Source organism: Garra rufa, chromosome 19, assembly GCF_049309525.1.
Source record: "Garra rufa chromosome 19, GarRuf1.0, whole genome shotgun sequence".
In the NCBI taxonomy this organism is placed as follows: Eukaryota; Metazoa; Chordata; class Actinopteri; order Cypriniformes; family Cyprinidae; genus Garra; species Garra rufa.
Window position 1 is genome coordinate 33,546,910 of NC_133379.1, and position 20,540 is coordinate 33,567,449.

General features: G+C 37.2%; 1 protein-coding gene across 1 annotated transcript; it reads right to left on the reverse strand.

The window, feature by feature from the left end:
- Window positions 1–276: 276 nt before the first annotated feature.
- znf532 (zinc finger protein 532) lies at window positions 277–15,124 on the reverse strand. Its single transcript, XM_073824644.1, has 8 exons — window positions 12,841–15,124; window positions 11,579–11,760; window positions 9,434–9,610; window positions 7,794–7,956; window positions 5,859–6,164; window positions 5,589–5,701; window positions 5,347–5,488; window positions 277–3,344 (listed from the first exon to the last, which is right to left on the reverse strand). The coding sequence occupies exons 1-8, from the start codon at window positions 15,103–15,105 to the stop codon at window positions 2,829–2,831; spliced, it is 3,864 nt and encodes a 1,287-aa protein (XP_073680745.1). The 5' UTR covers window positions 15,106–15,124; the 3' UTR covers window positions 277–2,828.
- Between the last annotated feature and the right edge of the window lie 5,416 nt (window positions 15,125–20,540).

A 20,540-nucleotide genomic window follows, 5' to 3' on the forward strand; every position in this document is an offset into this window, starting at 1 on the left:
AAGCAAAGATGATATTTCAATGAAAGCATTTTCTTTAACATCCACCACCATAAAAACCTCAGATTTAGTGATTAAATACAAATTTAAAGTCACTGTCACCCTAGTCAACATAAACGCACCAGTCACATTGCTGCGTTTCACAGCGGCCCCTTATTCGGAAAATCTTGACTTTTAAATTCCAAGACCCTGAAAGGGAATTGCTTTCAAGCTAATTAAAATGGGGCAAGCGAGAGCTGAAGCACACAAACTCCATACCTATATAGACATGTTCAATAGTTTTGTGTATGTATTATTTATTAATAATAACGTTTTTTGCACAAACATAGAACAAAGTCTACCGAACATCAGCAAGACATTCTATAAAACAGAACAACCACCGTGAATGGCTTCTCTCATGCACGTATGCGTCCTCAATAGTACTCATTTATTGAAAAGGAGATGAAAATACTGAGTTTTGAGGACAAATTGAGTGAAATCAAATGAAACGCTGAGGGGGGAAAAATGCAAAGAATTTGTACAGCTCTTTTCACATTTTGACCAAAACATTCATTTATAGTGAAGGCAGCTATTTTTTTTCCCTTTTTCACACTTAGCACTTGTGTAAGTGGAACAGCAATCTTGAGACTTTACCATTAAATGCTGCTCTCAAAAAACAAACTAAAAACACGTAGAGTTGAGTTCAAAAGTTTACACCCACTTTCAGAATCTGCAAAATGTTAATTATTTAATGTAATAAGATGGATCATACAAAATGCATATTATTGTTAATTTAATACTGACCTGAATAAGATATTTCACATAAAAGACATTTATATATAGTCCACCAGTAGTTCAAAAGTTTGCAAACTCTTCTGAATACTGTGTTTTTACCTGAATGATTCACAGCTGTTTTTTTTTTTTTTTTTGTTTAGTGATAGTTGTTCTGGAGTCCCCTGTTTGTCCTGAACAGTTAAACTGCCTGTTGTTCTTCAGAAAAATCCTTTAGGTCCCACAGATATTTTGGTTTTAAAGCATTTTTGTGTATTTGAACCCTTTCCAACAATGACTGTATGATTTTGAGATCCATCTTTTCACACTGAGGACAACTGAGGGACTCATATGCAATTATTACAGAAGATTCCAACGCTCACAGATGCTTCAGAAGGAAGATCAGGATAATTTTAACTTGCTTTGTCTTCCGGGGAACATGTAAGCATCTTCTGTTGCCTCTGAAGGGCAGTACTAAATGAAAAATAGATATGACATTTAGACAAAATAAGAAAAATGTGCACATCTCCATTCTGTTCAAAAGTTTTCACCCCCGGTTCTTAATGCAAAGTTCTTAAGCATCAGTAAGTGTTTGAACCTTCTGTAATAGTTGCATATGAGTCCCTCAGTTGTTCTCAGTGTGAAAAGATGGATCTCAAAATCATACAGTCATTATTTGAAAGGGTTCAAATACACAAAAAACACTGGAAAACCAAAGAATTTGTTAAGCTAAAGATTTCTCTGAAGAACAGCAGGCAGTTTAACTGTACAGGACAAACAAGGGACTCATGACCAACTATCACTAAACAAAAAAATAATTCAGGTACCAACACAGTTTTAAGAATCAAGGGAATGTAAACCTTCGATTTAGTTTTTTTTTTATCTTGTGGACTTTATGTAAATATCTTTTATGTGAAATATCTTATTCAGGTCAGTACTAAATAAACAGTAACATGCATTTTGGTAAAATAGTTAACATTTTGCAGATTCTGAAAGGGGGATGTAAACTTTTGACTTCAACTGCAAATTAGGTTGATGACAAATATACGTTTGGCTTTCGAGTGCCGGAGGCACTTGACCACACTTCAGTATACCAGCACTTAGGAATTACTGATTTCATGAACGAGAAAAGACTCAACTATCCGACTTTAGAGCTCACATGTAAGGAGGAGCTTTGGTTTTAAATAAACATGGATTTCACTTTCACATATCTGCAGGGCAAAGTGGTTCCCAAAAGCTTCCCAAAGTACCTCAAAATTAAACGGGCATGAATCCAAAATGTGGAGACAATGTAGTGTGGAAAAATCCCAAACAAGTTATGATTTAAAACAAGCTGCCTGAGAAGAAATGAACTCGGAGAATCGCCCAGGTTTGACGACACAAAGTTAAAAAGCACATATCGATTGGACACGACCTCTTGGCAGTGGCTGAGATATAGAAATTTAAAGACCTACTTTTACGTCTTGTTCTTCCGTAGTGCTAAATAATAGTAGTTTTAAATGGACGACTAATTCACGAAACAGAAATGCACCAAAAAAGCTTTCAGGCTCAATTCAACGGCTGCTTTAGGAGTCGCTATTCCTGCTTGTGTTGTAGGTTGCGGACTGATTGTCCTTTTAGAGTGCAAAATGTCTTACTGAGAAGTAACCGTGACATTCTGTGCATTTTTAGCAGCATTTCGGAAACCGAAGTGTCAGCATCTGCTCCCACGAGAAAACAACGAGAACGGTCTAAAATAGAAAATAACAAGAATCTATAAAAAAGGTCTATCGAACACGCATACAAACATCTATCATAAAGTATACAAAATGTGTTCTCATAGATAATTAAATACACATAAATCCATTTTAATATATTACACTTCTTTAAACACACAATCTGTGTGTATAGATTTATACATTTTGTATATATATGTATAATTATATATATATGTATACGTATGCACAACAAATGAGCATACAAAGAGGCCAGAGTGAAGGAATACGACGTTCTATGTGTTAATAAACGCTTCTATACGTTCTCTACAGACAAATAACTCCTTGCAAACCAACATCCATCCACTAGGGGGCACTACCTCGCTCTTACTTCTCAGCTGCACTCAGCCGTTTGGACTTAATGAAGGCCATTCCGTGTGTCCGCATGTGTGTGTTTAAGGCTGCCTCCGTTTCGAATGTTTTTGAACATACTTTACATTGAGTATCCGGGATGCCGTCGTTGGTGTCCGGGTTGGGAGTGTTCTCTTGTTGCTCGTTGTGTCGCCCGAGTCCTTGGGGCTCTTTCAGCTTGTGTACGATAAACAGGTGTCGAGCGAGGGAGTTGTGTGAGGTGTAACACAGGCCGCATTCGCGGCACTGGTAGGACGAGACGTCGGTCTTGTGCTGGGGAATGTGCTCGTGAAAGCGCACGATGTCCTCCGTGGTGAAGCTACACACGGCGCACTTGTGTGTTTTGAAGACGTTGATCTTTAGCTTCTTTAGAGGCTGTGAGGATGAGCTCTTGGAACGCTGAGCAGAAGTGACCTCTCCGGTTTCTTCCACTTCCTCTTCCTTCTCAGCGTCCTCTTCTTCAGTGTGGAGCTTACGTTTCGGACTGGGGACCTGAAGATACAAAATGACATTGTTTTATGCAATGCAAACATTTTTTTTGAAGAAAGCAGTCCAAAAGCAGTAATATTGTGAAATATTTTACTATATATTGTAAAATGTAATTTATTCCTGTGATTTCAAAGCTTAATTTTAGTATCATTACTCCAGTCTTCAAGTGTCACATGATTCTTCAGAAATCATTCTAATATGCTGATTTGCTGTTCAATAAATATTTATTATTATTATTTATTATTAGCGATATTTAAAATGGTTGAGTAAAATTCAGTTTTAAATTTTTAAATAATTTTTCTTTTTTTTATTTAGCAAGGATGGTGTAAATTGATCAAAAGTGATGATAAAGACATTTATATTGTTATAAAAAATTATTTTTCAGATAAACGGTGTTCTTCTGACCTTTCTATTCATCAAAGAAAACTGAAAAAATTCTACTGACCTGTTTTTAACATAATAATAATAATAAATGTTTTTTTTTGAGCAGCAAATCAGAATATTAGAATGATTTCTGAAGGATCATGTGACTGGAGTAATGATGCTAAAAATTCAGCTTTTGAATTACAGGAAAAAAATTACATTTTAAATATATTCATATAGAAAACAGTTTTAAATAGTAACCATTTAAAAATGTGCCGTTTTGCTGTACTTTGGATCAAATTAATGCAGGCTTGGTGAGCAGAAGAGACTTTTTTTAAAAACCATTAAATATCTTACTGTTTAAAAACTTTTGACTGGTAGTCTATATATCGCTCATTTAAATTAACTACATCTTCATAAGATCATATACATGTTAACACACTACCATTCAAAAGTTTGGGGTCAGTAATTATTTTTTGAAAGAAATTGCTATAGTTATGTAGGGAGTCTGCATTACATTGATAAAAAGTGACAGTAAATACATATATAACGTTACAGAAATTGTCAAATAAATGCTGTTTTTTTGTACTTTATCAAAGAAAAATGATGCTGAAAATTCAGCATTGTCATCACAGAAATAAATTAAATTTTAAAATATATTAAAATATAAAACTGTTCTTTTAAATTGTAAGAATATTTCACAAAATTAAATTCTTTTGCTGAATTTTATTTAAATAAATTTAACCTCGAAGAACATAAAACTCTACTTTCAAAAAAAAAAAGAAAAGAAAATTGAATTCTCGATTTTGATCGATTCTAATTTTTAAGAAACTATATTAATTCTTAAATCACAAGAACTGTTTGGTCTAGTCTGTTTTTAGTTAATGAACTAAACTTTTTAGCGCACCTCCCATTGCAATAAGCTTTGTGCTTTATTACTTTATTACTATACTGATATGAAACAAACTCTTAAATTTAAAATTTTGTCTATTTTATTACAATATTCAAACAACAAATCAATAAATCAGTGTTTGAACAGTGCAAAGCGCCAAGAACAGCTTATAAACAATGTCATTTAATGTCAAATTTACCTCAGAAAACACATATTCGGTGGCCATAAACTCATTAGTCAGCTAGAAAGAAGCATTTTGCTAAATATGCAGCATATAACATAATCATTATAAGTTTTACTGTTTTTCAGTGTTTAATTCATGTTTGAATAAATCTGTCAAGTTTTAATGACAGCCACCATTTAAATCTTTATTTTTCCTAACACAAATTGGAGTAGAAATATAATTATGTAATTGTAACTTTATTACTATAAAAATTTCATTGAGTGTAAGTGTTTGTAAACAAATCAGTTAATTTTAACTTTCAATATTATAGAAATATAGTACTAACTGACTCTAATGTATATTTTACAGCATTAGTTGAGAGATTTTTTTTTCCTTGAGAAAATTTGGCACGTATTGCGCCTGATATACATCCTAAATAATAATTGATACTGAATCGGAAATTGAATCAAATCGTGAAATTTGTGTCCAAACCCAACCCTACCTGGTTGTGTACATCTGTCTAATGCCCTTGCAACAGTACCACACAATAATAAAGACCCAAATGTGCTAGTTTGTCTGTTGGTTACCTGCTCTTTGTCTGGGGTGGCCTCTGCGCTGCTGGAATCTGCTGGAAGTTTGGCCTCTGTGTCTTTGATGCCATGCATCAACTGAATGTGTTTCTCTAGCAGCAGTCTTTTGGTGAAAGTGCGACTGGGTTCTGGGCAGTGTCTGAGGAAACCCAAGAAAGATCTGTTTGACACTTTTAAGTTCAAGTTCAAATTCACAAGCACAGATAAAACAAATGGATCCAGAAACACATGATACTCACGGACACGAGTAGACTTTCCGTAGGCCCTTGTGTTTGATTCGGTTGTGTCTACATAAACTGTGAGAGGAACTGAAGGACTTTTCACACTGTCGACACGGATGCTTTTTCAGTTGCTGGTGTAGCAGAAAGAAAAGCATTCATTATGGTCATGCCTATACATCTGCAATTAAGTACAGGAATTCAGTGCGGTTCATAATGTGTCCTGGGTCTCACTCACAAGACTCAAGAATTTGAAGCATCTAGTAGAACTAAAAAAGCTATATATTTTACCTTGCCATGCTCTCTTTTCATGTGAGCGATGAAGACTTCTCTCTGTGTAAACAAGCGGTCGCACTCCCTGCAGGTCCAGCCAGGGCAGGAAGTGGACAATGGGACTTTTTTGGGAAGGTCTGTCCCATTACTACTCTTTTTTGTCGGGGATGATGGCTTCCTCTCTCCCTTCTCAAGGTTGTTGATAGAGACGCCCTCTTTATTGTTGTTATTCGGGCTCATGGAATTTGTAGGTTTGGAGCTGAGAGGGAGATTGATGCCCAGGTTTGGAGGGCCCTCGATGGTCTTTAAGATGCCGTGCATGGACTTGAAAAACATAATAATTTAAATATTAATAAAACATTTTTTTATTTTTATTATTATTCACTAAACTGTAAAATAAAAATATTATATGTCAAATTTATTTTAAAATTATCGAAGCCCTGATTTTCTGCCACCACATAAAAAATAAAAAAGGTAACTGCAACTTTTTATCTCACAATTCTGAGTTTTTTCTTGCAAATGTGAGTTTACATCTCACGATTCAGATTTTTCTCAGAATTGTGTAATACAAACTCGAAATTCTGACTTTTTTTCTTGCAATTGCAAGTTTTAAAGTTAGAATTGTGAGATAAAAAGAAACTCACAAATCTGACATTTTTTCAGAATTGCATGATATAAACTCAAAATTGCAACTTATAAAGTCAGAATTGCAAGACAAACTCACAATTCTGAGAAATAAAGTTGCAATTTTGATCAATAAAGCTAGAATTACAAGTTGTACTCACAATTCAGACTTTTTTCTCAAAGTTGCGAGTTTATATCTCACAATTCTGAGAAAAAAATTTAAAATAGCGAGAAACAATACCAGAATTGCGAGATATAAACTTATATTTGCAGGAAAAAAATTTGAATTGCTAGATGCAAACTCGCAATTGCGAGAAAAAAAAAAGTCTGAGAAAAAAGTCAGAATTGTGAGAAAAAAATTTAAATTTAAATTCAGTTTGTCACAATTCTGATAAAAGAATCGCAAATTTATATCACAATTGCGAGAAAAAAGGCAGAATTGCGAGTTTACCTCACAATTGCGATAAAAAAAGTCAGAATTGTGAGATACAAAGCCGCAATTGCAAGAAAAAAAATTAAAATTGCGAGAAAAAAGTCAGAATTGCGAGTTTATCTCTCACAATTCTGAAAAAAGTCAGAATTGCAATAAAAAAGTTAGAATTGTGAGATACAAAGTTTATATTACACAAAGTCAGAATTTCGAGGAAAAAGTCAGAATTGCGAGTTTATATCACAATTGCGAGAAAAAAGTCAGAATTGCAAGAAAAAAATTAAAAAATTTTTTTTAATTAGATATGAACTTGCATTTGTGAGAAAAAAAAGTCTGAATTGTGAGATATAAACTTGTATTTGCGAAGAGAAAGTCATAATTACTAATTTATTTCTCACTATTGCAAGAAAAAGTCAGAATTTAGTAATACAAACTCGCAATTGCGAAAAAAGTCAGGACTGAGAAAAAAAGTCAGAACTGTGAGAAAAAAGTCATAATTACGAACTTATATCTCACAATTGCAAGAAAAACTCAGAATTGAGTGATACAAACTCACAATTCTGAGAAAAAAGTCATAATTGCCAGAAAAAAATAGAATTGTGAGATATAAACTTGCAAAGAAAAAGTCATAATTAAGAATTTATGTCTCACAATTGCAAGAAAAAAGTCAGAATTGTGTGATACAAACTTGCAATTGCAAGAAAAAAGGCTAAATTTCGAACTTATATCTCATAGTTCTGAGAAAAAAGTCAGAATTGTGAGATAAAAAGTCGCAATAATTCATTTTTTATTTTTTATTCAATGGCAGAAACAGGCTTCCATAAAAAATAACTTTAACAAATTTAAATAATATATGGTGATGACAATTAACACAAATTTTCACTGATTTATTCCCTTACTTTAATATGATCCAACATGAGCTGCTTTTGGGCGTAGTGCATCGAACAATCCGGACACTTGAAGACAGATACTTTCTGACTGGATATGTGCTGGTCAAAGTGCGTGTAGAGCAAAGTCTGCTGGGTAAAAACAGTGTCGCACATGGAGCACTTGTAGATCAGCCTGCAAAACAACGTAACAGTAAAGAGAGTTTTTCTAAAACGCTTCGTTGCTTGTTTTTGCTTGTGTAGGTGTTCATTACGTCTTCTCATTACAAGGTTCAATAGCTCTGGCTGAACAAAACAAACAACATTTTCTTCCTCTCTCTAGAGTAAATATATTATTATGATCATTGAAAGTTCCATAATGAAACTCGTCAGCTCATTTATGTGTCAAACATCTACATTAAACATTTGTGTTGTCAATAAGCCAGCTAATCGTGTTTCCAACTTGGTTACAGGTAACACAGGAAGTGCAAACAAACCATCTGGCCTTTTCATTAACAAGTGCTGATGAACACGACAGGCCTTCTGGGGGGTGGTCGGGTTCAAAGAGAGGACACAGTAAATTAAAGCCACCGTGCATAATTTCTTTCTTCACCTGAAAAGGTCAGTGGCATATGAGTTCTAAACGAACAGATTTGACACACCTATTGAGTTTCCGTCTATTCTACTACTGCTAAGAATTACTGCAAGCTTGTTTTGACATAAAGATGGCAGTGTTTAGGGCAAAGCATGCATTTGCAATGTAAGAAAATAATGCTGTAGCTGAATAGTGTTTTATTTTAGTGAAAAAAACAATCCACAAAGCTAACCATAAATACCAATCAGACAGATCTGCAATAAACATTATACAGCTCTATGAAATACTTGAGTCTAATTGGTCAATCACTGAAATCTGAGGTCAAATATTCTTATATAATGACAGCTCTAATGTATAACTAACCATTTTCCCAGAAAAACAGCTGTGTGAGCTGCATGTCGCAGTCTTTCGTCTCACACAATATAATTAGTTCAACTCAAATCAATACTTCATGTCTGTCTATTTACTTGTGTGGTAAGCAATAAATAGAATATAAGATCTGATGACCCATTTGGGTTTATTTTGGTATAATGAATGGCTATACATTCATTATCGCTTGCATAAGCATCTGGTTTCTCTAAAAATGTTTTTACCTTCAAAACTGTGAGAAATGACTATAGAAATGTGGACCCTGGACCACAAAACAAGTCATACGGGTCCATTTTTTAATCGGAAAATAAATTAAATAAATAAGCTTTCTATTGATGTATGGTTTGTTCGGACAGGATAATATTACAAGACACAACTATTTGAAATGCAAAAAAATCTAAATATTGAGAAAATCGCCTTTAAAGTTGTCCAAATAAAGTTTTTAGCAATGCATATTACTAATCAAAAAGTTTTGATATTTTTACGATAAGAAATTTACAAAATATCTTCATGGAACATGATCTTTACTTAAATCCTAATGATTCATTTTTGGCATAAAATAAAAATCTATAATTTTGACCCATAAAAATTGGCTATTGCTACAAATATACCCGTGCTACTTAAGACTGGTTTTGTGGTCAAATGAGACATCATGAATCACATAAACACTATTCTATAAACTCCATGAAATTATAAAGAAAAGACTCACTTAGGCTCTCCAATTTTGACTCCTGGATGCTGGGTGTAGGCATGGGAATGTGTACCGGGGGCTGATTTAAAAGCCATGGGGCAGATTGGGCATTTGTAGAAGATTTCACAGTGGGATCCCTGAATGTGGGACTTGAGAGCAGCAACGTCAGCAAAGATGACACTACAGTGAACACAGCTAAAAGGCGAAAAAAAAAGAAAGTGTTACTCTTGAATATAACCTAACCCTCTTTTTTTTTTTGTTTCCATAATCAATGCCAGTCACCTTTAATGCGGCATCAATCATGAGAGAATGGCAGAATAATAACAGTGAATAGCTTCGTGATTGCCGTTTTGAAAGAATGACGAGCCCTCATTTCGTGTTCCACTCAAAACCAATTAAACACTTAAGCACATTCTGTATTTGAATGCATGTTTTAAGCATAAATAGAGGCTTTTATGTCAACTCAGAAATTAGAACAGAGGCTGAGGTCAGTAGAGGTGGATACACTCATACACAATTTGGTTCAATACACAATACTAGAGTCGTGATTCGATAGTTTCACAATACTTACAGTGCTTTGCAAAAGTATTCATACCCCTTCATTTGATCATGTTTTGTTATGTTGCTGCCATATGTTAAACTGTTTTAAATTATAAAATAATAAAACAAGTTTCTAAATTTTTTGCAAATGTATAAAAAATAAAAAACTTAAGTAATTCCATTGCATAAGTATTCAAACTCTTATCTGGGACAGGTGAAATTTAGCTCAGGAGCATTCATATTACTTGTACATGTTACTACACTTCGAGTGGAGATAACCTGTGGAAAATTCAATTGAATGGGAATGATTTGGAAAGGCACACACGTATTAATAAATGGTCTAACAGCTGAAAATTCATATCAGAGCCAAGCAAGCCCTGAGGAAAAAAAAAATGCCTAGAGCTCAGAAACAGGATAGCATCAAGCCACACATCTGAGGAAGAGTTCAGAAAAAATTCTGCTGCATTGAAGCTTCACAGAAGCATGTAGTCTCTATTACCCTTAGTAGAAGAAGTTTGAAACAACCAGGACTCTTCCTAAAGCTGGCCTCCTGGCCAAACTGAGCAATTGATGGAGAAGATGGTGACTCTAGTTGAGCTCCATGATCGTATATGCAAACTTACAGAAAAAACACATTACTGCAACACTCCACCAATCTGGGCTTTATGGCAGTGTGGCCAAACTCTATCCTCTCCTCAAACATCACCTAGAGGACCATCAGACTGTGAGAAACAAGATTCTCTGGTCGGATGAACCTCAATTCCAAGCATCATGTTTGAAGGACACCAGGTACTGATCATCACCTGCAGAGTACCATCCCAAAAGTAAAGTCTTCTGGTAGCAGCCTCATTCAAGAGAAGCTCAGTGCACCAAAATATTGAGCCTTAAAGAAACCCCAGTCCAGAGCGTTCAGAACCTCAGGCTGGGTAGAAGGTTCACCTTCTAACAGGACAATGACCCTAAGCCCACAGCAAGAGTGGCTTAAAGACAACTCTGTGAAGTCCTTGGCTTGAACCCAATCAAATATTTCTGGAGAAACCTGAAAAAAAGTGTTTGCCCCCATCCAAGCTGACAAAGCTTGAGAGGTGAAGAGGTAAGGAGAAGAATTGCAGATAATTACCAAATGCAGATCTGCAAAACTTATCGTATCATACCCAAAAAGACATTAGACTGAGTTAAGGGTATGAATACTTATACAATGTACTTATTTCAGTTTGTTTTTAAATAAATGTACGAAGTTTTGACAATTCTGTTTATGCTTTGTCATTATGGTGTATGGAGTGTAGATTGATGTGGAAAAAAAGTAATTTAAAGCAGTTTAAAATAAGGCAATAAAAAAAAATAAGGGGTATGAATACTTCTGCAAGGCACTGTAGTTCTTGTAAAAGAACACGTGATATATCGCAATCTATTTTTTATATACACAATGAATGCCGTCACATTCTTTAATTGAATTGTGATACATTATACTATGGCATGATGTATTACATTGGTCAGTGAAGATACTACACAGTTTTGCTGATTACTGGATCAAGTGTTTAGCATAAACAAATAAATAAACATTTACTTGCAAAGAAGCATGAGCTTCTTTTTGGCCTCGACAGTTACAGTAACAGTACTAACCGGTAGCCCACTCGGCGTGTGTAGTGCAGGCAGTTCTTGGTCACATGAGACTGAAAATGGACAGATCGACAGATAGCTCCACATTCAGGGCAGATGTACGGAGACTTGTGCTGATGTATCCGCTGATGGGAAGCAAAGCTACACTGGTTTGGCAGTAGCATTTGGCAAATGGTGCAGGTTTTCTGTTTAAGTTGAAGGAAAAGCACAAGCATATTGTTCAAAACATCTTCAATACAACTATTTGTGACCCTGGACCACAAAACCAGTCTTAAGTTGCACGGGTCTATTTGTAGCAATAGCCAAAAATACATTGCATGGGTCAAAATTATCGATTTTTCTTTTATGCCAAAAATCATTAGCATATTAAGTAAAGATCATGTTCCATGAAGATATTTTGTAGATTTTCTACCATAAATATATAAAAACTTGATTTTTGATTACTAATATGCATTGCTAAGAACTTCATTTGGACAACTTTTAAGGCGATTTTTTCAATATTTAGATTTTTTTGCACCCTCAGATTCCAGGTTTTCAAATAGTTGTATATCAGACTAACATTGTCCTATTTTAACAAACAATATATCAATGGAAAGCTTATTTACTCAGCTTTCGGATGACGTAAGAATCTCAATTTCGACAAATTTACACTTATGACTGGTTTTGTGGTACAGGGTCACATTTTTGAAAATAAAATGGAGGAAGCCAGTGTTGTACTCAAGACTGGGCTCTGATCCGACCTTCTTCTGGGCTGCATTTGTCAGGTTTTGAGTAGGTTGAGTCCAGATCTGTGTTTCCAAAAAGCATTGGAAGTAGGGCTGTCACTAACGATTATTTTGGTAATCAAGCAATCGATTGATTATTCTGATAATTAATTGAGTATTTGGATAATTATACTTACTTTTTTAAGTAATAAAAATAGACCCAAGTTAACAATAGCCTTTAAAATGACAAAAATGCATATATAACATATGTATTTTGCCGGTTACTCGACAAAGGTAAAATGCAATCAAGGATTTTTTTAAATCAAGTACTCGAATTGAATCAAGTGCCAGCCCTAATCGGAAGCCTAAGTAGATTGTAGACCTATTGCCACCAATGGTCTCTATGATCAACTTAGATTACGATGCTTGTAGGACCAAGCCCCGGTCTTGGTCTCGACTTGCACTCAACCTACTCGAATCCTGGCCTGGTCTCGACTACAACACTGGAAGACGCTGATGACCATTTCAGCATTCAACATTACAATGAATCTATGCACCCACCTGCCCACCGGATTCAGAAGCCTGCTGGTAGTGCATTGCAAGAGATGACTCTTCCTGAAATGTCTCATTACATTCCAAGCACTTCAGACTCGATCTGCAGACCTTAGAGACGTCCTTATCTAGAGGCATAGCAGCCACAACAGGAGCCGAAGAGGGTGCAGAGATCACCGTGGTCGGGTTTCCTTTTCCCGGACTTCCCACTACTGATGATCCAAAGTTAGCTGATGAGGTGGGAGTGCTGGAGGTTACTGATGGAGCTAGGATCATCTGGTCAGCTGGAATTGGCTTCAAGATGAGATGAGAACACTGCATGACAACCCCTTTGTCTTTGTGGCCCCTAGCATGTGATAGAAGGCTGCACTTGTTGTAGAAGACTAGGTTTTTGGCGCAGTGGTTGCAAGTGACCTCAATGCGGACGCTTCTACGGTCATAATGCTGAGTGAGGCTTTTTTCCAGGGCAAAGGAATCACCACATTCCAAGCATTTGTAACCTCGGGATGGTAAAGATATACAGGCGGAAATCGGAGGGCTGAGATTGGGTACATAAACTGGCACTGGGTTAATGCTACTCAAAACTTTATTGAAGGCCTCTACCACTGAGCTCTGGGAGCTGGTTAGGACCTGGACCCGAGACACTTTCTTCTGTTGTTGGGCCAACAAGGCTTGCTTGATGGGTTGTTGGGGCTTAGACAGAACCTGGTGGAGCTCGGCCGCCGATGCATTCTGAGGCAAGAGATTTAAGTTGGTAAGGTGGACAGTCTTTGGCACAAGTTTGGTGTTTGTTAGGCTGGAAGCAGGCACCATGACAGTTTGTTGCTGAATGGCATTTGCAGCTTTGAGGATGGCACTGCTGGCACTCTGAACAGATGCCGCTGGAATGACAGTGGCCTTTACAGTCGTATTGTTGGCAAGTTTTAGGTTAATCACTTGGGAGCCTGCCGTCTTAACAGCTGAGACAGGTAAAAAAGCAGTGGCCACAGGTTTGATGGTCATTTGTTTGGTTACCTCAATGGCAGAGCCTCCAGAAGTTGTTACTACTGTGGTCGGCAAAGTTCTTGTGGAAGATGAGAAAACAGAAGGTGAGGTTGAAGAGGACAGCAGAGAAGAGGCGACGTTGGGTGAAGAATCAATACCTTTCTTCAAGGCTTCAGGATCAAACTCGGGCAGAACTCTGGTAACTGTCCTCTTGATCTGCCCAGAAGATGTCTTAATCGTTTTAATGCGGACTTTAGGAATGACTGGTATAGATCCTGCTGGAGATGTGGGAGATTCTTTGCTGCTGCTTTCACTGGTAACACTGCAAGGACTCTCAGGTTGTTTTGAAAACACCTTCTTGCCAAGCTCCAGAGCTGACTCCTGCTCTGGGGATTTATCCGTAACCTTTGGGATCTCTTTAGCCTCTCTGGGTGAATCTCGAGGTGTGCCTAGGGATTCTGGAGATGTTGCTTCTGTGCTAGCTTTCTTTGCACTGAGTGCTACAATTGCAGCAATGCAGGATGAGAGCTTTGCAGATGATTTGGCCTTGGCTTGGGAGAGGTTGGTCACATTTAACTCAACGACTGGTTCTCCAGGCTCTTTTGTTTCTTGGGATCTTTCTTTGGAGGGCTCGTCAGTTTTTCTTGGTTTTTGAGATTCATACAGGTTTGAGGTTACAGGTGTGACTGTGCCATTTGCGCTACTCTTCTCAACTTTCATATGATTGTAATTGCCATTTGTTCTTGGCTTAGATGGACCATCTGGTTTGGTGTGTTGAGAACGAGGCTCTTCCGTCTTTCCACTCAGACCAGTTAGAGGGTTTGGTCTAAACTGTAAATTACTTTGTTTGTCGGCAGGGTCATCTACTTCAATCTTGTCATCATCATCAAACTCCTCGGCACTAGAGATGGGGCTGAACTGGTTGAAAGTAGCATTTCCTGCTATTCCATGGACTTCGCCTTTTTGAAGTTTGTCACTCACTTTGTTAAATCTGTTGTTGGGTGACACGGGCAAGAAACCATTGTGCAGTCCGTTTCCGACAGTGGGATGAACATCCTTCTCTGAAAGATGTTCAGTGGCATCAAAATTCCGGACGTTCTTAACAATAACACTAACTCCAACATCTGGACCTGACGAAGCGTGGGAGTCCTCTTCATGGTGGGCATTATGTTTGAGCTGTCCCTCATGATCATCATGGCCGGACTCGATGGCAGCCTTGGGATCAACCATATCAGGAATGTCAAAGGCCGCAAGCAAATCATCAAAGTCTGGGGTTTTCATGTCGCCCATGGTCTTATGAGAATGAGCTAAACACCTTTGAGAAACAAAGGGAAAAAAATTCTTATTACAATTAGAAGTAAAAAAACTGGCTGATTAGATTTTAGCAAGGACAGTAGCAAGAAGTGCTTAAAGCCTAAAAAATGATTAGATTCCAGACAAGAAGGATAAGATTGAAAATACAAATGAACTACACAATATATAAAATATAAAAAAACAGTGCTAAATGTCTTTAAGGCATTACAACTTTTCAGAACCTATCCATAATGCAGAAACTGCAACTTTTTTACTATCATGTTTAAAAAAATCCTGTCAATCAGGCAGAATTTTTAATGAAGGTAGTAGAACTCTAAAAATGCACCTGATGTTATCTAACAACTTGTTCTTTTTCATCCTCACTGATCTCCAACAAGCCTTCACACATTTAACTTCTCATTAAATAAGATTATAATTCACTTCGCATAAGAGCCAAAAAAAATTAAAAATGCTATTCAGAGATGCAGAAACCTCTTCATGTGAATGACTAATGTGTGCTATATTTAAATCTGGCTGTAGGTAACATAAAAATCACCTCTCACTAGAGACACAAATTTAGTCAGTTCAATACATGTAAATAAAAATAGAAATATGAATTATTTGTACATGGTATACTGTAAACTTCCATTAAATAGATTTGTATATAAACGCCTCTGGAAATGGTATGAATAGCCCAAATACGACACGTAGAACATAATCTCAACTTAGAAAAAGAGAGAAAATGCATCTTTGCAAACAAATTTGATGTACAGCACTATGAAAAAATAATTAATTTTCTTCCATAGATAGTCAAAACACTGAATTGATTAAGCCTGAGCATGTTTTGCCCCTTTTTTTTCCCCAAAAATTGAAATAAATATAACAAATAAAGGATTTAAATACAGAAACTGATTAAAGGATTAATATATATTAATATATATATATATATATATATATATATATATATATAAAATAAATATTGAATGTATAAAATAAACTATAAGACCACATTATGTGAAAAATAATACATTTTGTTAAAAATAATAATAATTTCTCACCTAAATAATTATTTTTTGTATTTATTTTTACAGATTTGGTCCTTTATAATGTTTTTCTTAAAATAAAAACACAACCACATATGAACATTACTATTTTGGCATATTTAAATTGATAAGAGAAGAAAGAAAATCACAAAGAAAATAAGGCTGTGTTGTGCTAGTAAGGTTAGCCACCCCCCATTACTCCTGCTACTGCTGCTTTTATTGAAATGGAAGAGAGCACTGCAGCCCTGCCTCCATTACAGCTAATAACATCTGCACGCACAGGGTGCGCAGGGCCAAGACGGCCTTCCCCGCACACAATGGAGCCAATGTGGTAAGGTATGTAAGTAGAGAAGGAGCAGCAAACAAAAGACAGAACAAGAACGAAAGAAATAACACAGGGACAAGAGGATTTTAATGAAAGACATTAAGCCAGTATGTGGCCTAAACACATTTACAGCCGAGCTGATTTCAAATGAGAGGAAAACAACTGTGAATCTCGGGTTTCTATCCGAGGCCTTTAAAATCAGGCCGCTGCACGACACAGAAATATCACATAATGCAAGAATACACGCACATGCACACGCATGCAAACATACAGAAGTGGAAACATGCAAATGAGCCACTCCTCACCCTCTGTGTTCCGACAACTAGAGCAAACAATCTTGCTTTCCTTCCCTTCTTCCTTCCTTCCTTCCTCTCACCACCTCCACAACAAAACACCACCACCACCCTCCTCCTTCTTTCTCCCTGACAGCAGAAGAAAAAAAAAATCCACTTTTTGCACTAGGCAGGGCCCTTCAGGAAACGATCCACCAGGAGGAAAGGCACGCCAGAGACCATTCTGGACAGTGACCACCATGAATAACAGCACACAGTGACCCACGGTCACCATATCTGCTCAGCTCTCATGGCTGCCGCCCGGCCCTGACGTGCATTGCCGTCTGGAGGTGCGCAAAGAGAGTCTCTCTAACGTCCCTGCTCTGGGCTGTATCACTCCTGAAGACCCCTTAGCCATTTTGGCTGCCATGAAGCAGTCGGCTATCTGCCTGTAGCACAGTGACTGTATTGTTTCCGAGCCTCCTCGTCTGCCTCAAACCGGTTTCAGCCGGTTCCGGTCACCCTGCATAATGTGTGTGCTGCAGTGCAGTCACACTGGAGACACAGAAGCTGGCCGTTTCTTCATCAAATCTTCGATATTCCTGCAAAATATCCCTGCTTTGAGTGTGTGTTAATATCACCGGAGAGGTTTGTGTTCAGAATGCATGTGCAGTTCACCTTGTCAAGCTAGGCCTGAAAAACACAGACTGTAGAGGACGTTTATGAAAAATACATGCACACCAGAGGCTGGTTTATATGGATGGATGGATGGATGGATGAATGAGAGAAGGAAAAACGAAAAGTCAAAAAGCAGATGCACATTCCACAAGCATTGTGTAAACCAAAACCACAAGATGAGCACCGTTTCCTGACAGAAGAAAACAAGACACAGAGATAGCAAGTAGAATTTAAACAGGCTCGGTACCTGACCTCTTTTTGATTGTGCCTCTCGGTTTTACCCCATTCTGCAGCACTGGACTGCTTCTACTTCCTTCTCTGCCTCCCCTCTCCCTCTCTCTCTCTCTCCCTCACTCTCACACTCTCCATGGTCCCTGTTCCTCTCTTCTAGCCAGTGTCCCTGCTTCCTCCTCTCGCCTTTTCCCCAGAAAACCAGTGAGAAACACGGATCTCTGTCAATTAAAATCAGCTAATCCTCCAGCCCTGGGCAACCGTGTCCGGTCTCTGCCAAACGAGAGAGAAAAACAAAGGCCGTGACACGGAGAAAAACACACACAAACAGGGAAAACACAGGCTCTCGCCCTACCCCGCTTCGCCTCGGCCCTACTACCGGGAATCTTCGTGGAAAGGCTTATGCAAGACGTCAGTCCAGCCAGGCCCCATTCTGTATGAGTGTGATTTCCCCCCCCCCCCCCTTCACTATGAGCCTGCTGGTTCCCGTTCTATAGGTCACTCTCTCCTCTGCAGATGCACACGACAGCGCAGGGAGGAAGGGGGCAGTGTTCCGACGAGCAGCCCTGGCCTTTTGTCTTTGCGTGCACTCGTGGGGGGGAGGGGGACGCGCGGATGAGACTCTGGCTCAAGACTGCAACCAGCTGCTGCAGCCAAAGAAGACAAACAGATTCGAGGAGAGACACAGAGAGAGAGGAACACGCAGAAAGGAGAGGTGGAGGAAAAAAATGAGGGAATATGAGACGGGACTGGAAGGAGGGGTGTAAGGGGAGAAGGGAATCTTCTGGAATGACGTTTGCAGGGAAACTGCGTGCAGGAAGAACAAAGGTCCATGATGGCGTTGGCTAGCTTGCAGTCAAATCATGCAGCAGCTTTAGTGAAAGGAGTGATGGTGCTGTTCTTTTAAATTATGGCACTATTTGCTGTGCTACTAGATGTACTTGTTTTTGGCATTTTGCCTTTGCGAAGCAACAAACTATTCTGAGACACCCTAACAATACATAAAAATGCTGAAGTCAAGACTAATCGAAAGCTATTTCCAACATTAGACAAACCAGTCCATGAACTTATGAACTTACATATCAGTACAAAACAGATTTTGTAAGATTTTAAAGTCAACACAAAATGCCATTCACAGACTATTGTGCTTTCCTAATCTGATGTGAAATTGAATATTTAATGACATTTTATCTATTGGGAATGGACTGGCCATTATGTACCAGTATGCAGCTGAATCGAATGCAAATTTACAAAACACAATAAGCATTATCCAATAGCTTTTTATCATTTTTTATAAAAAAAAAAAAATCATGAGAGCAAGACGTGCATTAAGAATGTAAACGGGGTCAATTCTGATTCCATGCTGACTTTAAATAAAAACGGAGAAAGCTGTATTTAAATGATAAAGAATTCTTAAAATAATACTAAGAAAATTATGACCGAGTATTCACTATTTAATATTCAGTGAGAAAAAAAAGCAGGACGGGGTTTGGTTTTATCCAATGGGATTTGACTGGATTTTGAAAAGTGGGTGTTACATATCAGCATGCAACCAAACTGAATGCCACTTTACAAAAACCTAATGCTTTAATATAGTTGTTTGGCTATTTGTTAACATTATCCAATACCCTTGTATGGCCTACGTGATGTCATCAGCTGTAAAGTTGTTTCACAAGATGTGCAGTTATAGCATTTTGATAAAATATTAGATATAAATTTAACAAATGTAAAAAACATTTACTATACATATATACATATATATATATATATATATTAATATTAATATTAAATATAAACATATTTTGTCAAATAATCTCATAACTGTATAAGAAAAACATGCATTAGGAGAGTAAACCGGGTCAGATTCCGTTTTGTTGTTTTTCTTTAAAGTCAACACAAATTGCCATTCACACACTATTGTGCTTTCCTAATCTGATGTGAAATTAAATATTTAATGAGATTTTATCCATTGGGAATTGAGTGGACTATGAAAATGGGCGTCACGTACCAGTATGCAGCTGAACCGAATGCAAATTTACAAAACACAGTGCCTAAATAGTTGTTTGGGTATTAGCTAGTGTTATCCAATAGCGTTGCACGCTCTACATGATGACATCAACAGTGAAGTCGTTTTGCTGGATGAGCACATTAAAGCATTTTGATTTTATAAACACATTTTTTTGTGAAAAACATTCATGATATGAGCAAGACATGCATTATGTATGCAAACTGACTCGATTTGATTCCCTGCTGACTTTACATAAAAATGGAGAAAGTTGTATTTCAACGATAAACAGTTCTTAAAAAATACTCAATGAAAATTTGGCGTTTTTTTTTTTTAAGTCAACACAAATTGCCATTCGCAGACTACTGTGCTTTCATCTAATCTGAAATTGAATATTCAATGAGATTTTATCCATTGGGAATTGAGTGGACTATGAAAATGGGTGTCACGTAATATAAAAATGGAGAAAGTTGTATTTTAACGATTATTCATTTTTACCCAAAGAAAATTATGACTCAATATTCAATATTTACTGTTCACTGAAAAAAAAAAATGTAGGATGGGACTTGATTTTGTTTATCAGGAACTGGCTGGATTGTGAAAAGTGGGTGTTAAAGGAGAACTCCGGTGTGATATTGACCTAAAGTGTATTGAATCATGATACCGAGTGTAAACGTACCTTGCATATCTCATCTCGTCTTGTCCACTGCTGTCCGAAATCTGGGGTCAGTTAGCCGATGCTCACAACAGCTTGTCAATGAGATCAATGGGGCATCGAAGCAGTCATGTAAATAAATCACTGTTTTACGCCATTTACGAGGCACAAAGTAGCGCCACACTTCATCGGTAGACTTCCAAGGGCCCCGACTTTGAAAACT

Bases quoted from the DNA above. Each gene is read 5' to 3' on its own strand.
- znf532 (XM_073824644.1), bottom strand. From the start codon at position 15,105: ATGGGCGACATGAAAACCCCAGACTTTGATGATTTGCTTGCGGCCTTT. The intron at 6,165-7,793 runs GTAAGGGAATAA...ATGTTTTTCAAG, and splicing joins TCATGTTGGATCATATTAAA to TCCATGCACGGCATCTTAAA. The intron at 5,702-5,858 runs GTAAAATATATA...CTGCTACACCAG, and splicing joins TGAAAAGAGAGCATGGCAAG to CAACTGAAAAAGCATCCGTG.